The sequence below is a fragment of the Mustela putorius genome, unplaced genomic scaffold (genome assembly GCF_011764305.1).
Source record: "Mustela putorius furo isolate JIRA1106 unplaced genomic scaffold, ASM1176430v1.1 tig00000242_pilon_pilon_pilon, whole genome shotgun sequence".
Taxonomy (NCBI): Eukaryota; Metazoa; Chordata; class Mammalia; order Carnivora; family Mustelidae; genus Mustela; species Mustela putorius.
Genome location: NW_025421325.1, coordinates 7,945,020 through 7,970,222, shown reverse-complemented (window position 1 = coordinate 7,970,222; position 25,203 = coordinate 7,945,020). Strand labels below are relative to the sequence as shown.

Genomic DNA, 25,203 nt, shown 5'->3' with positions numbered 1-25,203 from the left:
AAAGTCTTTTCTCTTTTCTAAAACTCCTACAAGGTGATTATAGAACTTTTTTAATTACAAAAAAATTTTAAATTATTTATTATTTTCAGAAATTACATGTTAAACCTAGGAGATACCTAATTCTCTACCCAAACAGCACGATATAAAAACTTGTTATAAAGTTCCAAAGAGCCAAATCAAACTGCCAGGATGAGGAGTTTTATTTCATTTTACTTCATGCTATAGGAAGCCATTAGAGAACATTAAAAGCGAAAGAGTTGTACTACCTATTATAGATTTTTAAAGATCACTCAAAGAAAAACAAAGCTATGGGGCAATAGACTCAAAGAAAAAAAGGGGAGAGAAAGTAGCAGCAGTATTCGCTCCCAAAATGAGAAAGTCAATGGACTCTGAGGAAAAAAAAAAAAAGTTGGAGACCTAGGGAGGCAGTATACCTAATGATTAGGATGAAAATTTCAAGAACTATATTCCCTAGATCCTTAACTCATTTCACCTCTTACTACTTCTGTGATCTTAAACAGATTTAACCTAATATTTCTATCTTTCCCATAGGATTATTATGAATTATGATTATGAATTATTATTATGAACTAAATGAAACAGAGTATTCAGTTGTATGCTTAAAATGCAATAAATATTCAATAACTAGTAACTATAGCTAATAACTATTAACTCAAGTACTATTAACAAATTGTGTATGTGTATAAAACTTAATCAAGAACTCAAGACAGGGGGTGCGCCCAGGTGGCTCAGTAGGTTAAGTGTCTGCCTTTCATTCAAGTCATGATCTCAGGGTCCTGGGATGGAGCTCCACACTGGGCTCCCGGCTCAGTGGGGAGCCTGCTTCTCCCTCTCCTGCCTGCCTCTTTGCCTGGTTGTGTGCTCTCTGTCAAATAAATAGAATCTAAAAAAAAAAAAAAAAAATGAGAGAACTCAAGAGCGGACTAAAACCCTCCAAAAGAAGAGGAAAAATTAAAAATTGAAGTTATAAAGTTTTATTTAAAAAACTTGCAGAACATTAAGTACTTAAGAGGCAGTAAGTATTTAATACATATTAACTAATGATGATATTACAAATGCTGATGAGTAGGATTATAAATAATTTGTATTTTCATTTTTAGACTTTCTTATACAATTCTATAATTTGTACATAAAACTATGCTATTATATCAAAATCAACCAAAACAAACATTTTTTTTTAATTTAAAACCACCACACACACCATTTCAACATGTACCTCTGTATCATAATTCTGTTGCTTTGAGAGAAAAATATCCAGTATTCAGTAAAAATAATATGTCATCCAGAATTTGAACATTTCATTACTTTCAAAGTACAGATTCTGGAGTTTAAGATGCTGGGTTGGAAATTTATTAGCTCTACTAGCTTTAACAAATTATTCAAGCTCTCTGTGCCTCAGATTCCTCATTTATAAAATGGGAATTACAAACGTATACAACTCAAGAAGTCGTTGCACTTAGGACATGTGAAGCACTTCAAATGCTTAATATGTAATAATATATTATTTTTAGTATTATTACTCTGATATATTAACTCCATTTACACAAATAATACTTTTCAATATTCTAAGATTCTAAAATCACTGTCAACAGAATTGGTTTCTAGTCCTTCTTGTATCAACTCAACTATTTTATATCACAGAGAGTTTTCACTCTCAGTATTTTGACCTTGGAGGAAAGATGTATCAGCTAAGAGTATGTGAAAAAAATACTATAACTTACTATGTCTCTGAATACAACTGCCCTAAGCCGATTAATATCCATGTCTTGTAGGAGCTTGTCAAAATCTCTTACTGGAGATATACCACCAGTTACAATATCCACAGGACTCTATTTAAGACAAAAAAATATACATATATATTATGTAGGTATTTTTTTTTTTAATTAGCACAGTATTCCAAATACCAGGGAAAAAAAGGTATAACATTGTTTTTCCCAGTTTATTTTTCCTACTTCCTTCTCTCTTCTTATTTTGGGTACTGGAATAGTGGTGAGGGTTACAGAAGGGAGACATAAAGGAAAAAACAAACTGCATGCTAACTTACCAAGTACATGAAATACAAGTTGACATATTTAAAGGAAAACGTATCAAAAACACAAGAAAAGTAAACATTTGGAAAAGCAGACAAGATTAAGTATAAGCAAATCTTTACTGTATAGTTAAACACAAATATTTAAATGTTATGTCCACAGACTAAAGTAACTATTTTAGAACCTCTGTCAGATTTATTTAACTCTGTGTTGAAATGAACAAATAAATTTAAGATCTTAATCATAAAGTAAGAGGCACTTTATTTAATTAATTATTCTGTATGCTTACCTTTGCTGCAAATTTCCCCATGGGAATCAGGCTGTGCATTGTTTTCTGGCCTTTGGCTGTATCTCCTCTAGATTTCAGTTGTGAATGCTGTTGACACTCTAAACAATTCCTTACTGCCACTGCACACACTGTAATTTATTTTAAGGAGAAGATTGGGCAAGAAAAGAAAATTTTATTTAAGATTTTGGAACTTATAAAAATCACCTACATAGTTATTATTTGAAACAGATTATCTTCAGCAAATTTCTAAACCATCCCTGGACTTTATCACCTAGTGTTTGTTTTCTAACTTTGTTAGCTACTCTGTCAGAGCCCAGTGCAAAGAGAGAATCATTTCAGAAATCAACAGGCCAGTGTTTCTTAGATCTCACCTAAGCTACACTAGGATGATCTTTTATTAAGGGAAAAGATAGGGAAGAAAATAACTGAAAGAAAGATAGAAAAGAGAAAGCAAATCACATTGCCATGAACTGGTCTAGGATAAGAACTTTTCATCATCTTCATCAAAATAAAATAGTTAAACTTACAACTCGCATGGTTTTCTTATTATGTATCATTATAGCATGATATTAATAGAGACTGATAGAGGGTATAGCAATACAGAAAATATTTATAGTGTCTACATTTAACTGGCTTTCATTAAAACCATTTAAAAGGCAGGGGACAGAAAAGAAGCTGTGATTAATATACAGCCCCAAATACCGCCTCTAGTATTATGCTAAATGAAATAAGTCAGACTGAGAAAGATAAATACCATATAGTTCCACTCATAAGTGGAATCTAGAAAAAAGAATAAACAACAAGTATAATCAGACCTATAAATACAGGAAACAAACTTATGGTACCAGACGGGAGGGTGGTAGGAGGTAGGCAAAACAGGTGAAAGAAGAGAGAGATAGAGGCCTCCAGGTATGGCATGAGTAAGTCAAAGGAATAAAAAGCAGAATATAAGGAATACAGTCAAAACTGTGAAAGAAATATAAATAAACACAGCCTAATGTACAAACCTCTCAATTCACTAAGTTGTATACCTGAAATTAACCTAACACTGTGTATCAACCACACTCAAAATAATAATTTTATCCCATAGAAACCAATATATTTGTAAGCCAAAGAATTCCTAAATCTTTGTTTAAGATTTGATGTTTCAGGATATAATTACCAGATATTAAACTTTTTTGTTGTTTTTGGCAGACTGAACATTTTCACAAATACTGTACTCTTAAAATGGTGATCTTTTCTGAGCATAAATCTTACAGTACTCATGTTATTTATAATTATGAACTATTACAGTCTGTAATAGCAATGTTTGCCAATCACTGAATGAGTTATATAAATTCCAGAATTTGGTTGTAACATTCACAACAGCTTAAAATAAAATGAATCACCTGTTCTAAAGAACAATTACCTCTCTGTATGTCTCACCAATCAGGCGATTACTCAGGTTATTTAGAAATTGATTTTGAGGCTTAAATGATGATGGTGATTATGAATTGCCTGATATCATGTAAATCATCTTAATTCCCAATCAAATCAGTAGCACTAGGTATGTGAACTGAATAAGAGTAGGAGAGCAAATTAGGGGCCAAACAGCAAACTTTTATGTGAACTCTAAGTACCACCAGACTGCCATACGGCTAGCAGACATAGAACTGAGACAGAAAAGTATCCAGAAAGTTGCAAGAGAACAACAAAAGTTAAGGAAAAAGAAGTATAGTGAGGGAAGGATGAAGAGAGAATATGGAATACAAGCCTGTCAGATTTAAAATCAGGCCCAGAAAAATAACTTCTGTACTACTTTTATCCCAGGTTAAATAAAATCAAGTTTGGTATCACAAAATGAAAAACTATGCCACATTCATTAGTCTCAGTAGTACAAGTTACTCTTATTGTTGCCTCCTGCCTTCTTACCTCCAACCTCAAAAAAGAACAAAAGGATACCAGGGATCTAATACTAGGATGCCTCACCAAGCTTACCATACTCTATTAAAGAGATCTTGAGCAAGTCATTTTCTGAATATCACTTGCATATATAAGAAGTCACGGTGCTGGGGTAGATTAAATTATGAATATGAGGGAGATCGAACATTTCCCTAATTTCTGAACTTAATGTTTCTGTAAAACACTAACAGTGTGGCCTTGTACTTTTAACTCCAGAAATAAAACTCTATATAGAAAAGTGACAGTTTAAAAAATGGCACATATAAAATTAAAGGAGTCAAGATACTTAAATTATATTACTAACAGAAAATTTAAGGAAGCATAACAGAAAGGAGAGGAACACAAGTTAAACTATATTCAAATTCCAACTTCCCCAATTATAGCTTCTGGGTTTTGAATAAGTTTTTTAACTTTTCTGATCCCAAATATCCTCATGAGTAAAAGAAAATAATTGCTGACTCACTGAAAATCTGCAATAACTAATGGCAGTAGTCAATAAATAATAGTTTTTGGTTTTTTATACTATTTGAATCTCCTAATTAAAATTTTAAAACAAACTTCTAAAAAGTGTTACATCCAGTTCTTTAGAGCATCCTAAGTTTAAAGGTACTCTGAATAGCATTTTGAGTAAAAATAATCATTGCACCAAAAAAAGTCTAAGTATATCTGTTCATGTAACAGATATTTCTGCTAAAAATGGGAAAATCTTTCATTAACTAGATTTTCCACTTTTAATGTTATGTTTCCATAGATGCCTTATTTCTGATGTATCTTCAGGTGGCCATGGTTCCTATTGGTTTTGCTTGCATTTCTTCATCCTCCTCTCCCTAGTTGCTTTGCTCCATTTAATAAGCAAATCCTTAACCAAGTCTCAGTTGTTACAACTGGATACAAGAAATCCTTTGCATAGAGGAAAATTCTTCTGCTTCACCTAAAGGAAGCATGGATAACACTAAAAATTTTAACTTTTACCTAAGCAAGAATTGCCTCAAGGAGTAGAACTGAGATTTAACAATGTCAGGAACTGTTTCAACAAATTACCACAGTTTATTTTAATAAAGGCTGTACTGGGATGATGCTAGTTTAGAACCTTGTTACTCAAGTGCATTCGTAAGAGAGCAATTTCAACATCATCTGAGATTTGTTAGACAATTACAGACCTCACCTCAGACCTATATAATCTAACTGCATTTTAACAAGATCCTCTGGATATATTCTTATGTATGAATCATCTTAAAATTTGAGAAGCACTATTCTTTTTTTTTTTTTTAAGATTTATTATTTATTTGACAGATCACAAGTAGGCAGAGAGGCAGGCAGAGAGAGAGGAGGAAGCAGGCTCCCTGCTGAGCAGAGAGCCCAATGTGGGGCTCGATCCCAGGACCCTGGGATCACGACCTGAGCTGAAGGCAAAGGCTTTAACCCACTGAGCCACCCAGGCGCCCCGAGAAGCACTATTCTTGAGCAAAAAAAGATGAGAGGAGAATGGTAATGGTGACCACAACCAACTTGTATTTTTCAAAACGTGTCCTTCTTCTAATCAACCTTGTAACTACTACTACAGCATAGTACATATATAATCTTCACTCTTGGAGGTTAAAAAAATATATATATGACAAATTGCCTAACATGTTCCACTAACAGGTGAAAGATAATTTTCAATCTAAATATGTAAATATTACTGAAAGCTGCTCAAGTAAATTCCTAACTAATGGGTTTTAACAACTCACCTAGTCGGAGACACTGTCGTAAAATTCCACCCGAAGACATACTTTTTTCAGCTTCGATTTCAGTAAAGCCAAGAGAACTTGCAAATATAAGCACATCCACAAGGCTGATTAGCCTCTGCAAAAATGTCACAGAGGCTTCTATTGAAAGGCCCTGAGTAGGTTCAATATTCTCCAGCTCATGCTGTAGGGAACAAAATTTGACATTTATATCTATATTCTAATCAACATCTAGTTTTCCTAGATACATTTCCCAAATTTCTAAGTTTTATAAAAAGCCAGGCTTTTTATCTAGTTCAACAGAATGATTTCCTTTTTCACCTAAAAAGGCAGAAATGGGGGTGCCTGCGTCACTCAGTCATTAAACATCTGCCTTAGGCTCAGGTCATGATCCCAGGGTCCCAGGACCGAGCTATACACTGTGCTCCTGCTCCATAGGAAGCCTGCTTCTCCCACTTCCCCTGCTTGTGTTCCCTCTCTGTTTCTCTCTTTCTTTGTGTCAAATAAATAAATAAAACCATTTAAAAAATAAAATAAAAATAAAAAATAGAAAGGGGCAATGGAAATGTACAAGTGAACCACCATCAACCATACTCACTAGCTGACTCATCCTTAAGAAATCAACAGTTTTTAGTCCTTTCACCCCCAGAACAGATCCTAAGATCCTTTCAGGTAACTGTAAAAGATCCAGTTGCTTATGGCCCATAACACCTATGATACCTAGTAACCACCATTCAAGTTTTAATCAACAAAGATTCATAGCAATCATGTTTTCACACCAATTTATATAGTAGTTAAGTCCTTACTGTAGCCGATGTAGCTGCTGAAAGCAATGGCAGTATACCCCCACAAGCCATGACCATATTGTCCATCACTTGAGAGATGAGATGAATTGTGTTGTGTACAAAGATGACATTATCACTGCTATTCACGAAGTCCATAACTGTCTTTGTCGAATGGCTGTCCAGAGATAAATGATGTTTACTGATAAAGCTAAAGAAAAGAAATCAGTTTGCCTACTTCAGGGAAGGGAGGATAAGAAGGTGCTTTCACTTCATCCTGAAAGCTAAAGTAATGATAATGATACAGGAGGCATGTTGAGGATGTACTTCCTCAGAAGACGGAGACCATTCCATATCAGGAGATACTATACATGCCCCCTTTCAGTGTTAAAACATATAATACTACTCATCTTGTATATAAGAAGTTGAATTACCCTTAACTGGGAACAAAACTGAGAAGTCATGTAGCAAAAATTAAGAGGTAAATACCAATAAATATGCTATTAAGAATGAATTTCTACCAACATTTTCTTAGATAATCCCATAAAATGTTTTCAAACAGTGTGTACTATACAAATAGCAATAAACCAATCAGGTGTTTTAAATCATAAATCATACAACAGATAATCTGAAATATTCAGAGGTTTTATACCAAAACTACACTGGAGAATTGGATGTTATATTTAAAGTCCAATTTTTTTTTTTTAGTAATCATAGTAATAAACCACTTTAAGATCTACCTTCAGGTGAATTATATGCCATAAAATATGCTACAGGAAATCTGCAGCAAAAATTTTAAAAGGAAAATCTGATTTTTAAGTTCTGGTATTTCAGATTCTGGTATTTCAGGTAGGGCAGCCAATTTAATAATGGAGAAGAAAAGTAAATTCAATAACTATACCAAAGAAATCATTTATATTCTACTTTTTAACCAAATGTCTGAAATTAGTTGCAAAATGTTAACTACATAAACTTCTCTGAAACAAAGACCAGGGATGCCTGGATGGCTTAGTCAGTTTGGCATCTGACTCTTGATTTTGGCTCAGGACATGATCTCAGGTCTATGAGGTCAAGCCTTGCGTTAGGTTCCACACTGGGCATGAAGTCTGCCTAAGATTCTCTCTCTCCCTATCTAAAAAACAAACAAACAAAAAACAAAAACAAACAAAAAAAAAAACCAAAGACTAAACTTCATACACATCTTCTATAACAAACACATGGACAAACCTTCTCCACATCTGTATATCTGTTTCTATTGAAAATAATAGATCAGTGAGCAAACGCTGATGCATTTGAGACCATCTGAATTCAGGAATACGAAACATAGCAGATCTGGAATCCCTCCTTTGTCCATTAACTCCAACTGGTGCAACTCCTTGACTTGGTTCCTCCTGCCGTCTGGACATCTAATACAGAAAATTTAAAAGAGTAGTAAAATAAATTCAACTTCAAAAAGCCATTAATAATATAATAGCTTCAATGCAATTCATCTAACAAATAATCATATATTAAGATACTAAAAAACCAAATTAGGTAAAAATTATCAATGAGTAATAACACTAAAACTTTAACACATTTAAAGCAAAGTTATCAAAAATGTTAAACTACCATAATTCAACAGTAATTAGCTTGCAATCATGTTAGTATTACCACCAGCAAATGTAGCATTTTTCAAAAGAATCAAGATTCTTAAATTTGAATATTAGCATGAAAGAAGGTAGTGTCTAGATTATAAGTTGGTTAGAATTAAAAACAAACATAAAGATAACGGAATTAAGAGCCAACAAATGGTTGGTTGAACAGAGTGGGAAATGAAAACATGCAGTCAACCACTGTCCCCTGAATCACTCTGACATACCAGTAAAGGAGAAAGAAGTACCTTTAGATTTCTGAAAGGCTCCTCCCCTCTTTCAAAGCAAACAAACCCCATGGTCTGTTTCCTCATGGAAGAAATTTTAAACTACATACTTAATATATAAAATTATACACTGGCAGGTGGTTCTGCAGGAAGATAGCCCTAGATTTTGTCAGAGAATTACTGTACCAACTAAGACTGGATTATCAAATAAAGGATAAAGGCAAGTATTTCCATTATTTGCTTTTTAAACCAGAATTACTACAATCTTAAAACTTGAAAGTAGTAACTTTTGGTGTTGCTGTGGTGAAAATAATAATAAAAGCTGCCATTCAATGAACTCTCACTAAAATCTTATGCTAAAGATAACAAATGTAATCTTTGCATTCATTGTATTTATATAATTGCAAATAGGGTATGAACCAACTCCAAGATAAAAGTATATACCCTTGCACTATTTTAATTCAATGCAAATACACTTCAAGAAGACAATAAATATAATCACCTCAGGTATAGGTTGATGAGGTTGAGATGCTTCCATATTTGTATTGGCCTTCAATTCCAATTTTTCAGTATCTGTAGCAACACTGGAAACATCCAATTTAGCAATCCTCTGCTCAGAAGTAGTAGGAGACTCAAAGACAGGAGAATCACCAATTAATTTGGTTTCTCTCACAAAATTAGTTGTTTTTTTCCCTTCCTCTAGCATCTCACCAATATCTGATTGTACAGGTGTCTGGGAAACAGTAGTATCTGGTGAGGTAGCTGAAGACCCTGATGCTGTCATCGTCAAGATTCCAGAATCTTTGGAATCTTGAGTTTCACTGTCAATTTGCTTCTTATTTACAGATTCTTGTTCTTGAAATATTAATTTGTTGTCATTACTAAGCATGTCCAGTCTTTCACTGGCTTCAGATGCAGCTGGAGACAAACTATCTTCTTGGAGCTCTGTGGGCAGACTGGCTTCCTCAGTAGGACTATTTTCTACCTTCAATTCTACATAATCATCATCATCTTCCTCTCCTATAGACTTATCCAATAATTCTGGCACCTCTGAGGCATCCTCTTCTGAAGGAGAACTTATAGAAGCAGTTACTTCACTAACAGTCATTATACCTTTGCCATTCATTTTAAAAGAGTTAGAGGAAACAGTCTCGGCTTCAGCTTCTATCATATCAGAGGATACTTCTAAATCACCTGTATTAATTGTTTCATTTATCAATGTTTCCTCTGAAGGGACTTCATCTAGTAACTCCTGACTTTCTTGGCCAGTTTTCCTTTCTTCATTAGATGTATTAGGAGTTTGCAGTTCGGCATTGGAAGCACAGTCTACTGAAATTGTCTGCTCAACAGGTGACTTTTCATCACTATTTCTGGTGATACGAGGAGACACAGGACAAGCCTTCATATCTGATTGCTGGGATGCTATTGAAACATTAACATCCCTGCTAATGGCAGAGACTGCTTCAACTGGACTTGAACATTGCCCTATTTCTTCATCAACTTTTCCCTGGTGTTCCCTGAACATACTGGCAAGATTTTCTTTGTGTATTTCAAAAGTGACCTGGATGAAAAACATAAAATCAATCAAAATATGCAAAAAAAAAAAAAAAAAAAGAGCATACATAACATAAAATAAAAATATTTAACAATTTTTAAAATAAATGTTTCATATAATGCAATAAAGTAATTTTCCTATGATACCCTTATCTTAAAAATAAAAAATAAATCAATCACAAAAAAACAATAAAAATGATACCTAGACTTAATGCTGACAGGTAGCAGAGCATTCGACCACAATAAGAACATCCTTAGTCTATTCTATTTCATACATATGTATGAAACGAATACACTACTCTACTGACCTCTATAACTTGTATCAGGATCTAAATATATACATATCATTGTGAAGGGCTTTGTGCACTAAATAATACATTGTTTCAATTGCAATGAAAACCCATTTCCCCATGATTTATCCTCAACAGAGCAAAAAAAAGAAAAAAATCAGTTAATTATGCCCACTATAACAGCAGCTCCCCATATATTTATTAAGTTAGTAAAACATGTTCTTACTAAACTAATATAAATTCTTTTAGCAATGAAAAGGAATCCAACCCTTCCCCAAAGGTCAACCACAATTTTCAAAGTCTAAATTGGTCAAAATAACCTGAAAGTTCCAGGTCATCCAACCATCCATCCATCCTTTCCACTTGCATGTGAGTGACTACTATGTAACTGGTCCTATGAACATCCCCATATCATGGTTAGCTTTAGACCCATTTACTTTGACAGTTTTCTTATCGAAGATTATTATAGCCACTATTATGTGATTGCCACTGGTATTATAATAGGAAACACCCCTCAAAAAGAAGTGTAATACATGCAGAAAGTATAGGCATAATTACATTTACCAATGCTAGAACTGTCTGTTCCTGTAATCTACACTATTACAATATATACAGTAAAATGAACCTTTAGTCAACAAACCTTTATTGAGCCCTAGTATGAAAGGATGATAGTAAATGACAACAAAAGATGATTTTTTTGCACAAATACCCATAGGCCTTTTTGAATCATAGGCATGTATACCCATGGGTAAAAGGTAAACAAATGTATAAATAATGCATTATGCACACCTTTTTTATAGCAATTTAATAGCTTTACTTGAGATACATTATACTCATGCCATAACAGGATACAGCTCAAAATAGAAATGTTAAGGAAATAAACATTTTCCTAATTGTAAGTATTTGGGAAATTTTTTGAATATTTCAAATGAAATGCATATATTCCACACTAAAGAGTAAAATAGCACAGTAAACATTAACAAAATATCAATTTCTTTTATAACCAGAAAGCAACCATTTTCTTGAACTAAGTTGTGGGGGTTTTGTTGTTGGTGGCGGTGGTAGTGGTGGTGGTGTTTTTAAGTAGGCTCTACACCCAACATGGGGCTTGAACTCACAACCCTGAGACTAAGAGTCTCATGCTCTACCAATTGAGTAAGTCAGGTTCCCTGAACTAAGTTATTTTAATTGACCAATCCCTCTTTATTTAATCAGCAAAATTTATTGAACATCCAAAGCATTCCAGACACTGTGTGATAAACAACACAATGTCCCTGCCTTCATGGACCTTACACTCTAAAGAAAGAAACTGACAACATAAGCAATATAAGATAATGTCAAGTAATAGTAAGAGCTTTGAAGGGGAAAAAAGAGAATAATTGAAGATGACATGCTAGGTGGGAGGGTGTGTTTAACTAGTGTAATTAGGGAAGGTCTCTACGGATATTATATTGAACAGAGATAAAAATAAAGTTAGAGAACAAATTATATGAATATCAAAAGGAAAAGAGTTTCAGGCAGGAGGAAAAACAAATGCAAAGTCTCTGGTCAACAAAACGAGCTTGGTATGTTTGAGGAACAATAAACCAGCTGAAAGAACTGTAGATGATAAGGTCACGCGGGAAGCATTGGCTAGAACATGGTTAAAGAGAATTACAGATTGTATTAAAAACTTCTAATTTTATTCTTAGTGTGAGAGAGCCATCAGGAAATTCTGAGTAAGAGGAAGACATCTGATGCACCTGGGTGGCTCAGTGGGTTAAAGCCTCTGCCTTTGGCTCAGGTCATGGTCATGATCCCAGGGTCCTAGGATGGAGCCCCACATCAGGCTCTCTGCTCAGCGTGGAGCCTGCTTCCCTTCCTCTCTCTCTGCCTGCCTCTCTGCCTACTTGTGATCTCTGTCAAATAAATAAATAAAATCTTAAGGAAAAAAAAAAAAAAAGGAGGAAGACATCTGATACCTTTTTTTCTTTTTTTTTTTTTTTAAAGAATTTATTTATTTATTTATTTATTTGACACAAAGAGAGATCACAAGCAAGCAGAGCAGCAAGCAGAGGGGTCAGGGGGAAGCAGGCTTGCTGCTGAGCAGAAAGCCCGATGCGGGGCTTGCCCCCAGGATGCTGGGTCATGACCTGAGCTGAAGGCAGAGGCTTTAACCCACTGAGCTACCCAGGTGCCCCGACATCTGATTTCTTAAAGTATCATTTGGTCTATTTGGAAAACTGACTTTAGGAAGGTCTTTTCTCCACTGATATGACAATTACTATTGTCTAAGGAAGGCAAGTTTAATACTACCAACCTCACAGCGATTTTGAAAATAGATCCTTTATTTCAGAAATAGTCAGTGTGTAAGATTAGTTTTCAATAATCATTTTTTATTGTATTCAAATTAGGAATTTTTAAAATCTCATTATAAATATATCAATAAACATGAAAATATATAATTTATACCTACAGATTAAAGAATAATCTTTTTAAATCCCATATACTTACTACCTACATCAAGAAATGGAACACTACTACCACACAATTCCTCTATGTGCCCATCCTCAACCTCTCCATCCCTATCAAGAGGAAATCACTATCCTGACATTTCCATTGTTTCCTACCTGTTCTTTAACAGTTCTACTACCTATATAGTAAGCATACTTATCATGTTCCCTTTGAAAACCTAAGTACAGCACAAACCTAGCCAGCTTTGTGAGGAAAGGGCAGTATTATCATAATTAACTAAAGGCTACCAGAGGACAAGCTACAGAAAATCTACAGATTGGAACAGGGCTTCAGTTTCTCTAAGAGGATACATAAGGCTATTCCTGGGAAATCTGTTGGCAAGGCCATTAGGAAATACTGGGAAATACATAGGTCAGGAGAATCAAAGCATCTATAAGTGCTGGTCAGGTAACAGATACCTGGCATGAATAAGGTATAGGAAGTAAACTATATTTTCCAATTCTCACCATGGTCTACCTCTATTCTCAGAAGTAAATCAAAGCAGATCACTTTTTCAAGGAGAGAATTGAGAATGTTCAAGTGATCCAGGCAGGAGGACTAGAAGAGAGAGCATGAACTGAAATCAGTACATGGTCAAGATAAGCCAAGTAATGCTAAGAATATGGGCCCATCATATGTTAGTAATTTGTTCTCAGGTTTAAAAAAAAAAAAAAAAACCTGTTACAAAGGCAACTGGCATTTCACTGACGATAGCTTCCCCCTGTATATGTCTGTTAAGTAAAACTGTTCCAATTTAGAAGGACTGTCATATGTCTACTTCACAGTTGCCATCATGGGACCTTCCCTTCGTCACTGTCCTGGAGATCCCTTCTTATCTCTCTTCTCTGTTACCTCTCCTGTTTCCTATGTCCCATACCTTCCTCTTATTTCATTCTCTCCTTTTGGTGCTGTAAATCCTCTAGTACCTTCTTGAGGGTATATATAGGGTATATAGAAAGGGTATACATAAACTCTGCTGCTTGTATTTTTCCTCTCTAAAATGAGTAATGTAAGGGTACCAAAATCCCAGACTTCAAGTTATATTACAAAACTGTAGTGATCAAAATAGTATGATCCTGGCATAAAAACAGACTCAGAGATCAATGGTACAGAACAGAAAACCGAGAGAGGAACCCACAACTGTATGGTCAATTAATCTTGAGAAAGCAGGAAGGAATATCCAATGGGAAAAAGAATGTCTCTTCAACAAATGGTATTAGGGAAACTGGACAGCAATAAGCAAAAGAATGAAACTGGACCACTTTCTTCTACCAAACACAAAAATAAATTCAAAATGGATTAAAGACCTTAATGCAAAACCTAAAACCATAAAAATCCTAGAGGAGAACACGGGCAGTAAGTTCTTTCACACTGACTGTAGCAACTTCTTTCACACTGACTGTAGCAACTTCTTTCTAGATGTCTCACAAGACCAGGGAAATAAAAGCAAAAATAAACTATTGCAACACAGCAAAGGAAACAATCAACAGAACTAAAAGTTAACCTTAAGAATAGGAGATGTTTACAAATGACATATCTGATAAAGGCTTAGTATCAAAATATATAAAGAACTTATAAACTCAACACCCCAAAAAACAAATAACCCAATTAAAAAGCAGGCAGAAGAAATGAATAGACATTTCTTCAAAGAAGATGTACAAATGGCTAACAGACACATGAAAAGATGCAACATTTCATCATCAGGAAAATACATATCAAAACTACAATGAGGTATCACCTCACACCTGTCAGAATAGCTAACTTAACAACACAAGAAACAACATGTATTGGAAAGAATGCGAACAAGGGGGAACCCTCCTGCACTGTTCATGGCAATGCAAACCAGTACAGCCACTCTGGAAAACAATATGTAGGTTCCTCAAATATTAAAAATAGAACTACCCTATGATCCAGCAATTGCATTACTAGGTATTTACCTAAAGAATACAAAAATACAAATTCAAGGGATACATGCACCCTGATGTTTATAGCAACATTATCTAGAATAGTTAAACTATGGAAAGAGCCCAAATGTCCATCAACTGATGAATGGATAAAGAAGATGTGGTATATATTACATTGGTATATTACTCTGCCATAAAAAAGATAAAATCTTGCCAATTAAATCAACGTGGATGGAGTTAATGCTAAGAAAAATAACTCAGAGAAAGACAAATACCATATGATTTCAGACATACGTGGAATTTAAGGGGGGAAAATGAGCGTAGAGAAAAAAGAGAGGTAAACCAAGAAACAGACTCTTAACTACAGAGAAACTGATGGTTAGCAGAGGGGAAGTGAGTGGAGAAATGGGTTAAACAGGTGATGGGGATTAAGGAGTGCACTTGTGATAAGCACTGGATGAAGTCTGGAAGTGGTGAATCACTATATTAAACACCTGAAACTAATATTGCACTATATATTAACTAACTAGAATTTAAATAAAAAATTTAAAAAACAACAAATGGAGGCTTAAAAATAAGCACAGACTTAAAAATAAATTAAGATCTCTAGCTCCCAAATAAGAGATATTAAGGGCAAAAGATGAATAAAAATAAATTCAAAATATAGAATTTTATATATACAAAATGCAAAAGAAGTTTTTAATGTAAGCATAAACTTCATAGAAAATAAAAGGGTTTTACCCTGGGAAGAAAGGCAGTATACAAGCACGAACCAGCAAAGATAAATGGATAGTAACAAGCTGGGAAATTTTCTAAAGCCCATTCTCAGGCTAAGAAGCTGGAAATGACAAAGTTTTTGGCAGTGTATTTGGAAACAGACCCAAAGGCTGGTCTCACTACACTCAAACAGCAGGCTTAAATGTTCACTGGTATACTATTCTAAATGTATACTATTTCCCCTGTATTTCTGGTCACCAAGGCATAAAAAGATCTACCAGCAATCATGATGCTGAGACAGATGTGCACCTAGCAAATAGCTCTATATTACAAAGTCATGTTCTTTCAGTCAAAAATAGCTCTAACAAAGTCACATTCTTTCAGTCAAAATTTATTACAATATTACACGTTAGTGGCAGTCACAAGATGCACTACCTAAAAACAGAAGAGTTTTCTATTCTCATGAAATATAAATCAAAACTCAAGACAAATAAACACCAAAAAAAATTAGTCAGAGTATGTCAAGATGATCGAGACATGTAAGTTTGAGTCAACTGAATATAAAAAACAAAAGAAGACAGGCATTAAGTAAAAATAATCGTAAGCGTTTTACTAGCGTTGAATGTATTATGAGTTAGTATTCCAAAGTACCAAGTTATATAGACTGACAGAACCACTGCAAAAATGGTTTTGGAAAAACATGTAAAAATCAACAAAGGGTTAGGTATCAGAATATAAATAAACAATAAAACTTTTAGTGATTAAAACTAAAAATAAATCCAGTGGCGCCTGGGTGGCTTAGTCAGAAGAGTGTGGAACTCTTGATCTTAGGGTTGTTTGAGCCCCATGTTGGGTACAGAGATTATTTAAATAAACTTTTTTTTTTTTTGAGATTTTATTTATCTTTGAGAGAGGGAGAGAGACGGAGCACAGACGGAGCACAAACTGGGGGGGAAGGGCAGAAGGAGACGGAGAAGCAGACTCCCTGCCGAGCAGGGGGCCTGACATGGAGCTCGATCCCAGGACCCCGGGATCATGACGCAGGCTGAAGGCAGACACTTAACCAACTGAGCCAGACCGGCACCCCTAAATAAACTTTTTAAAAAAATAAGTATATAAATGATAAGAAGTTTAAAAAATGTCATTAAATGTTAAAATTCTAAGAGCAAAAGATGCTTTATATAATACATATCTCAGGGGTACATGGGTGGCTCAGTAAGTTAAGCATTGGATTCTTGATCACAGCTCACAGCTTGATCTCAGGGTCATAAGTACAAGCCCTATGTTGGACTCCACACTGGGTGTGGAGCCTACTTTAGTATTAATAATAATAATAATTCAATTTCAATTCAAAGCAATATACACTTTCATAAAGCACATCCTGAAGCTGCCACAGGGAGTAGCTTTCTTCTTTCTTTTTTTTTTTAAAAGATTTATTTATTTATTTATTTGACAGACAGAGGTCACAAGCAGGCAGAGAGGCAGGCAGAGAGAGAGGAGGAAGCAGGCTCCCTGCGGAGCAGAGAGCCCTATGGGGGGCTCGATCCCAGGACCCTGGCATCATGACCTGAGCTGAAGGCAGAGGCTTTAACCCACTGAGCCACCCAGGCGCCCCAGCTTCCTTCTTTCTTTCCAGATTATACAGACTTGCAGTCAAATCTGTTCTAAATAGTGCTTTGTATTTCCTAAGCAAACCAACTTGTTTATTCTTCCTTCTGTAAATTTAAATCCTAGAAATTCTTTCAAAATTCTGAACCTGATTTTGAAATTTCTCTTTAATTTACTTCACTACTCTAAAAGCTAAGTGGCAACTGTGCAATTATCTTTGTTGTTATCTTTTTTGATACTGTTTTTCCTAAAGGTATTTGTGACTGATAATTCCTAATTAATTACCAGATACGGTTCTAAATTACCCAGCTAAAAGACTAGTCATTAATCTTCACAATCATTTGATAGCTAATCTATAGCTGTTTGTAATGTTTGGAAATCACTTCTATAAACTACTAGAGTTAAAGATACTCATGAACTAATGATTACATTTATTTTGCCATTACTTTCAGCTTAATTGGTACTCAAATTTACTAATTGGGAGATAAAAGATGAATATAATACATCAAAAGATTAACATCATTCATCCATATATTTAAAAGATTTTAACCTATAAAAATTAAGACTTTTATTTTTTTTTTTTTTTTTTTTTAAAGATTTATTTATTTATTTATTTGACAGAGAGAAATCACAAGTAGATGGAGAGGCAGGCAGAGAGAGAGAGAGAGAGGGAAGCAGGCTCCCTGCCGAGCAGAGAGCCCGATGCGGGACTCGATCCCAGGACCCTGAGATCATGACCTGAGCCGAAGGCAGCGGCTTAACCCACTGAGCCACCCAGGCGCCCTAAAAATTAAGACTTTTAAATGTTAGGCAAAGTTTAGGAACTGGCCTTCTTTTTCAAGCAAATGCATCTTTTCATGGCATGTTATTTTCCCATGGAAATATCAGCTGAATATGACACACTAACTTCTAATTCTTAGGTGGCCAACATTTCATAGCTGATAAGGTCTCGTTAAAAAGAGTTGAATCGTCCCAAATGGAATATCAATCAGCATAGCTCAAAATGATCACTACCACAGAGAGTCTTTTATAGAGTTTCTAACCCCACAACAACAATGGTATAAGGTAACAGATACAATAAAGTCAAGTTATTAATATTTATAAGGTTAAAATATTTACTGATCTATTTTATACAAAGCATCTTGGTTACAAATCTGAATATTCTGGTTAAACTTAAGTTCTTAAATGCTACCTTAATACAACATTAACAGAGAAGTATCAAGTATAAGGCCTCGGCTATCTAAAAAAATACTTAAGAAAATTATTTTTTTAAAATGGTTACAAAAAAAGGCTTTTTGTTTTTGTTTTGTTCTGATTTTTTTAAAAGTAAGTTCCACGTCCAGCATGGAGCCCAAGGCAGGGCTTGAATTCATGACCCTAAGATTGAGACCTGAGCTGAAATCAACAGTTGGAAACCCAACTGAATGAGCCACCCAGGCATACCATAAAAAAAAATTTTTAAGTTTCATAACAAAGAGAAACAATCCTGTGAGGAGAACGAATCCTATACATAATATGCAGTATACCTTCACCACACAATAAACTTAAAAGCACTGTCTGAACAGGATAATATATTTTGATAGGGTTCAGAACGGACTACCACAAAATATGGTACATCAGCATATTGAATATTTTAAAATGAAGGAAATTTGAGAAAAGGCAGCTGTAGGAAGAACTATCTGACCTCTCGGATCTCTCCCCCTCTCTAAAGACTCTCATGGGAGAGATGCCTTCCCTAAACCCCAGAGGAAAGGAGCATTCCTTATACAGAAAAGAATCCAAATTAACAGGTCTTGCTAATTTTCCCCCAGTTACTACCCTTAACTCATACCCTCTGTCCTATTATTTTTCCATGACTTTCCACTCTTCATCAAACCTAGTATAAAAACACTCAGGCTTAACCCTTTCTTTATGTCTTTCATTTTCATGTAAAGGCTCCTATGTAATAACATAAAACATATTAAGTACATACATACGCTTTTTTTTTCCTGTTAACCTCTAATTGTCAGTTTAATTTTCAGGCCCAGCCAGGGACTCTAAGAGAGTCAAGGAAAAGGTTTTCCTCTCCAAAAATTCACATGATTCAAATATAAAACAGTATGTAGAGGCCCCTGGGTGGTCAATTGAGCCTTTGACTGTTGGTTTCAACTCAGGTTGTGAACTCGAGTTCATGAGATCGAGCCCCATTGTCAAACTCTATGCTTAGCGCAGAGTTGGCTTCAGATTCTCTCTCCCTTTCCCTCTGCCCTCCCACTCATGCTCTCTCTAAAATAAATCGATCTAAAAAACAAAAAACAAAAGCAAGAAATAGTATGGAGTATGTTTCCCTACTTCCACTGGTCCTCACCTGCATAATTCCCAACAATCAAGGGATCAGTTATTAACTTATTATGTATCTTCCCAGGGTATTTTCATGCATATACATACAAACAAATTCTCATTTTCCTGTTTTACTAAAATGTGCTATACATTCTGTTCCATATTTTTGTCAGTTATATCTTAGTGAACTATTTCAGGATAGTTTTAATCTGCAATCTTACAAATGACTAAATTAAGCCTCTTTTTATACATCTAAAGTAATTTTTTGATGGGGGGAGGGAGGCAGATTAAGAGAGAGAATCCTAAGCAGGCTTCACACCCAGCACAGAGACTGACGCTCAAGTTCACGACCCTGAGATCATGACCTAAGCTGAAATGAACAGTTGGACACTTAACCAGCTGAGCTAGCCAGAGGTCCTATAGTAATTTTTAACTTAGTTTTCTATGGCTGTTTGATCATATCTTTAGTCCATTTTTTCTATTGGTTTTTTTCTACCTTTTTCTAGGAGGGCTTTATATGTTAGCAATGTTACCTTTGCTCTGCTTCTAAACAATTTGCTGATGGTATTTGGTTTGACTTTTTGATCACAAAGATTTTTGTTTGTTTTAATGAAGTAAAAACTATTAGTCTTTCTTTTCTCATTAATGGTTCTAGATTTTAAATTATAGAAATTCTTATACAATCTAAGATTATAGAAGAATATTCTGTACTTCTCTTAGTACTTATTTATGGTTTTTCTGCCCTCCATTAATTAATCCATACTTTAAAATTCCTGATGCTCCAACTTTTTTCCCCACCTAGGTCAACCTTCTATTGTCCCAACACCATTTACTGAACAGACTATCTTCTCCCAGGTGATGTGAGATGCATCAGTTATAATATACTAAAGCCTCTATGAAATTTCACGTATTTCTGGACTTTCTTTTCTGTTCTCCCAGTCAACCTATCTCATCATGTATCAATACTATATTTTTAAAATTACTGACATTGGTAATATGTTTTAGCATTTGGTAGAGTCAATCTCTTCTCATTGCTTATTACAGTTTCCCTGGATATTTTTATATATTTTGCTGTACTTTTCCTTAGTAATTAGCTTTGACAACTAATTAACTAGTGTTTTTCCCCACCAAAGGAAAAATGACTGCTTAGTATCTTCTTGATATTTCACTAAATTTATAAAATATCCAAAAGAAATGTCAAGTTATTATAACTTTATGATGTTGAGTCTTCCTGTTCTAGGAAGTATCCTTTTGCATTTCCTCACACTTTTTGCATACCCTTTGGGAATATTTTAAGTATTTTTATACTTTTATAAATTTTGTAAATCTATAAATTTTAATTTTTTATTAAAATTTTATAAATATTTTAAATTTTTGGAATCTTTGAAGATTTACTAATTTACTCCATTAGTCTTTCCTATAATAACAAGTAGCTTGATAGCATTCAGATGTTATATCAAGCTCAGCTTTTGCTCTTAACTTTACTTCTCCATAATATGATGTGTTATATATACCTAATAATATGCAGCCACTGAAATTCATATAAGTGTGAGTAACTTTTACTTACTTATTATTTTAAGTCATAGACCCATTCTATGTTGTGACAATATAGGCCTAGACAAAATACAGTATCTAAAGTTTTGAGTTTTATTTGTTTAGAAAAAAATGTTTTAGAATAGTTCTCATAATTCAAGATACTCTAAATGCCTTAATTTAAATTTTCATTAAAGAGTAGAAGCAATCTAGCATACCAAGTGTAAACAGTATTAATTAATTACTCAAGACAGAGTTTCATTTAAAGCATTTTAAAACAGGAGAAGAGGGGTGCCTAGCAGGCTTAGTCAACAGAGCATAGGACTCTTGATCTCAGATCAGGAGTTCAGGCTCCACCATGGGCATAGAGGCTACTTAATTTTAAAAAGAAAAAAAAAAAAGAAGAAGAAGAAAAGGAAAAGATAAGCAACAACAACCTAGAGAACACGTAAGAAAATAATGAAATTACGAAGGTTACTCTTAACAAGTACATATTTGAAACCTTAAGACCAAAGTAAACAACCAGCACAGTTACACTGGAAGACCTATCACTGCTTATAAAATCTAGTTCAGCTGTTGGAAGAGAGAGAGATACAGTGACACACAGCTTCCCTGCTACAAAGGTGGCAGGAAATCTATCAAACTGGACAATAAAATTGCAATTGAGTTTCTTTGGCTTTTTATAGCAGCTGAATGTATCCTGATGTAACTCTGCAAAAGCTATACAATTCTGCAACATTAGTTTTTTACACACCAGTACTTTATCAAGAACCATGTTATAAATTTATGATACTGAAATTTTAAATGGCTGCAAAAAGAAAAAATAAGCATCACTTCAATATTGCATATATAAAAATATAAAGCTTTAGAATGAGTATTTCCAGAGAAAAAAATGTGGTTCCAATACTTCTGGCAGATTTTTAACAGCATGCTACAAATTGTTCACCTACTTACTGAATCACTTAAGCTCCATCTTAAACTTTAGTAAATATTGATTTGAAGCACCTTAGGATGTCAGTAGTCCATTTTATTTTAAAAATGGATGTCAAGATACTAAAAATCCAAAAATAATTAATATAGAATATTCAAATAAATTCTGTATAAACCTTATGAGAAAAGCTTTCACCAATGAAAAGAATTCACATAAAGAAATAAAACTAAAGACACTTACTAAACTTTAAAGATAAAAATCACAAGAACCAATTTGTAATTCTAAGCTTTCTTCTTCCCCCTCCCAGAGTTAAGTAAAGAACAGATGAATGGATCAAGAAGATGTGGTATATATACACAATGGAATACTATGCAGCCATCAAAAGAAATGAAATCTTGCCATTTGCAACAACATGGATGGAACTAGAGCGTATCATGCTTAGCGAAATAAGTCAAGCAGAGAAAGACAACTATCATATGATCTCCCTGATATGAGGAAGTGGTGATGCAACATGGAGGCTTAAGTGGGTAGAAGAATAAATGAAACAAGATGGGATTGGGAGGGAGACAAACCATAAGTGACTCTTAATCTCACAAAACAAACTGAGGGTTGCCGGGGGGAGGGGGTTTGGGAGAAGGGGGTGGGATTATGGACATTGGGGAGGGTATGTGATTTGGTGAGTGCTGTGAAGTGTGTAAACCTGGTGATTCACAGACCTGTACCCCTGGGGATAAAAATATATGTTTATAAAAATAAAAAAATTAAAAAAAAAAAAAAAAAAAAAAAGTATACTTTAACAGCAAAAAAAAAATTTTTTTTAAAGATTTTATTTATTTATTTGACAGAGAGAGATGACAAGCAGGCAGAGAGGCAGGCAGAGAGAGAGGAGGAAGCAAGCTCCCCGCTGAGCAGAGAGCCCGATGCGGGGCTCGATCCCAGGACCCCGGGATCATGACCTGAGCCGAAGACAGCGGCTTAACCCACTAAGCCACCCAGGCGCCCCAACAGCAAAAAAATTTTTAAGTCCAGTTTTATGCAGATAAAAATTTTCTGCAATTGACTTAATCAGCATTTATTCCATTTTATAATTTTATTCCTAAAACTTAGTTCAAAGACTAGTTCTTGAACCAAGAGGCAAAAGAGATCTTATGTAACAGTTTTAAATAAGCTATAAATACATATAAACCATATATAATAAAGGCATAAACTATAAATATATACATATAAAACATACAAAGCATACTTCGGGTTTTCTGTGTATAAATTGAGTCTAAAAAATACTGATATCAGAACTACGTAAGAATAGTTTATATTTTTCCTTCAACATTCTCTGCACTGTAACATGTTTCCAGAATGATAAAAAAGGTTTTCTTTAATAATAATTTTTTTTAAAGGATTAAGGGGTCTTAACTGGGGACATATTCAATTGATGTAGAATTCCTCTGTATCTGCAATACTTTCTAAAGAGCTTATTATAGTAGCAGCTTAGTGTAAAGGTAGGAAGGGAAATTAGTAAAATTAATTCCCCATACACTCAAAGGGGCACTCAAAATTAGGGTGCATAAGAAAGGATGACTTCAAAACAAATTTCTGGGGACATCCCATGACACTGAGATTAGGATTGTGAGATGAGGTCCAAGACACTATAATAAAATACACATCCAACGTTACTCTGATGAGTGACTTCCAAACCCTACTGTGTGTGGTGATGACAAAGGTGCTTTAAAAGATAGCTGGTGAAGCTATTTCATCCCTCACTGATAAAAGAAGACTGAGACACTAAGGCACACACAGGGTGGCAGGGTACCACATGACAGCTGAAATAAATAGCCCCAAACAATAATGCTGTTTATTTTCCTTCTCCTTCCCACATCAAATTATTTAATGTGCAACTGCCAAGTACTTAGCTCTATTCACAGTTCTATGGAGACATGAAGATATGTAAGACCTTTGTCCCTGCTGATAAGACTTTACAATGAACATCCAAAATAAAACATGAGAACTGACATTTAACCAGTAATATGAGAGATTATAGGATCATCCATAATTAAATAGTAGTCTATATTTGCCCTATTACTTATCACCGCTCTTCTTCGTTTACTAACCCCCAAGCAAACCAACAATTCACCATGCTTTTTCCTCAGTAACATCACCTTTTCACCTTTATGTATGTCAATTCCTCCACCAGTGATTCTCACCACCCCAAACTCTACATCCCCAAATCCTATTCACCCTTCAATGCTGTCATCAAATGACCTTTTTTCTACAAACCTCTCAGATGTCTTCGTGTGAGGCTATCTTTTCACTGTATCTCTTCTATGCCACTTATTCCTTCTTGCCTTAGTTTTTTAGTCTTTTTGTACTTATATTTGTACTTATATTATCTTCCATATTAGACAGTAACTTCTAAGATCTGTTCCTGATTCATCTTTCTATCTTACATAGTAGCCAGAAAGTACTCAAACAGAAGAAGGTAGAAGAAGAAAAGGGAATAGCAGAAAGGAAAGAAAAAAGGGAAGAAAAGTGGTGGGCAACTAGAGTAAGACCTAGAGACAGAGTAACTGAAAATGATCAAGAGAGACCAAGAGTACCGAACTATCCAACAGAGAGAGTGGGGAGGAAAGAAGCAAGGACAAAACAAACACAGATTCACTAAGGATAAAACCCCCCAAAAAAGAAACATAGACTGGGGGAAGGGTGAAGGCAGGGGTACGGAAGGGATGGAGGAATGCTGAAGGGAAAAACAGAGAGAAGGACAGCAAAGTCTGAGTGTGGATAAAAGAAGAGACAAGCAAATGGGGGGAGTTAGCTGCCAGTGACAGAAGGCAGCACAGACTGCACTAGGTACCCACAGTCAAAGCAATAGTTAGAGTTAGCAGGTACAAAGACTGATTAGTTGATGACTAGGGAGTGTGAGGAGGTAGATGGGGAGAGAAAGACAGGAGGAAGTCAGGGGAAGGGGAAAAGGAGGGAGAGAAAGGACATTTAAGATACCAATAGAAGGGGCACCTGGGTGGCTCAGTGGGTTAAGCCGCTGCCTTCGGCTCAGGTCATGATCTCAGGGTCCTGGGATCGAGTCCCACATCGGGCTCTCTGCTCAGCAGGGAGCCTGCTTCCCTCTCTCTCTCTCTCTCTCTCTCTCTCTGCCTGCCTCTCCATCTACTTGTGATCTCTCTCTGTCAAATTAAATAAAATCTTTAAAAAAA

The 25,203-nt window shown here is 34.9% G+C and overlaps 1 protein-coding gene across 2 annotated transcripts in view; it reads right to left on the bottom strand.

The window, feature by feature from the left end:
* LRBA (LPS responsive beige-like anchor protein) overlaps nucleotides 1-25,203 on the bottom strand; it is a 734,202-nt gene that overhangs the window by 542,979 nt on the left and 166,020 nt on the right. For both annotated transcript variants that reach the window (XM_013059156.2, XM_004758045.3), the window contains exons 23-28: nucleotides 9,151-10,209; nucleotides 8,018-8,196; nucleotides 6,815-6,968; nucleotides 6,012-6,192; nucleotides 2,341-2,468; nucleotides 1,743-1,850 (exon numbers count right to left, since the gene is read on the bottom strand). In XM_013059156.2, coding sequence (XP_012914610.2) covers nucleotides 1,743-1,850; nucleotides 2,341-2,468; nucleotides 6,012-6,192; nucleotides 6,815-6,968; nucleotides 8,018-8,196; nucleotides 9,151-10,209 — 1,809 coding nt within the window. The remainder of the gene's footprint in view (nucleotides 1-1,742; nucleotides 1,851-2,340; nucleotides 2,469-6,011; nucleotides 6,193-6,814; nucleotides 6,969-8,017; nucleotides 8,197-9,150; nucleotides 10,210-25,203) is intronic.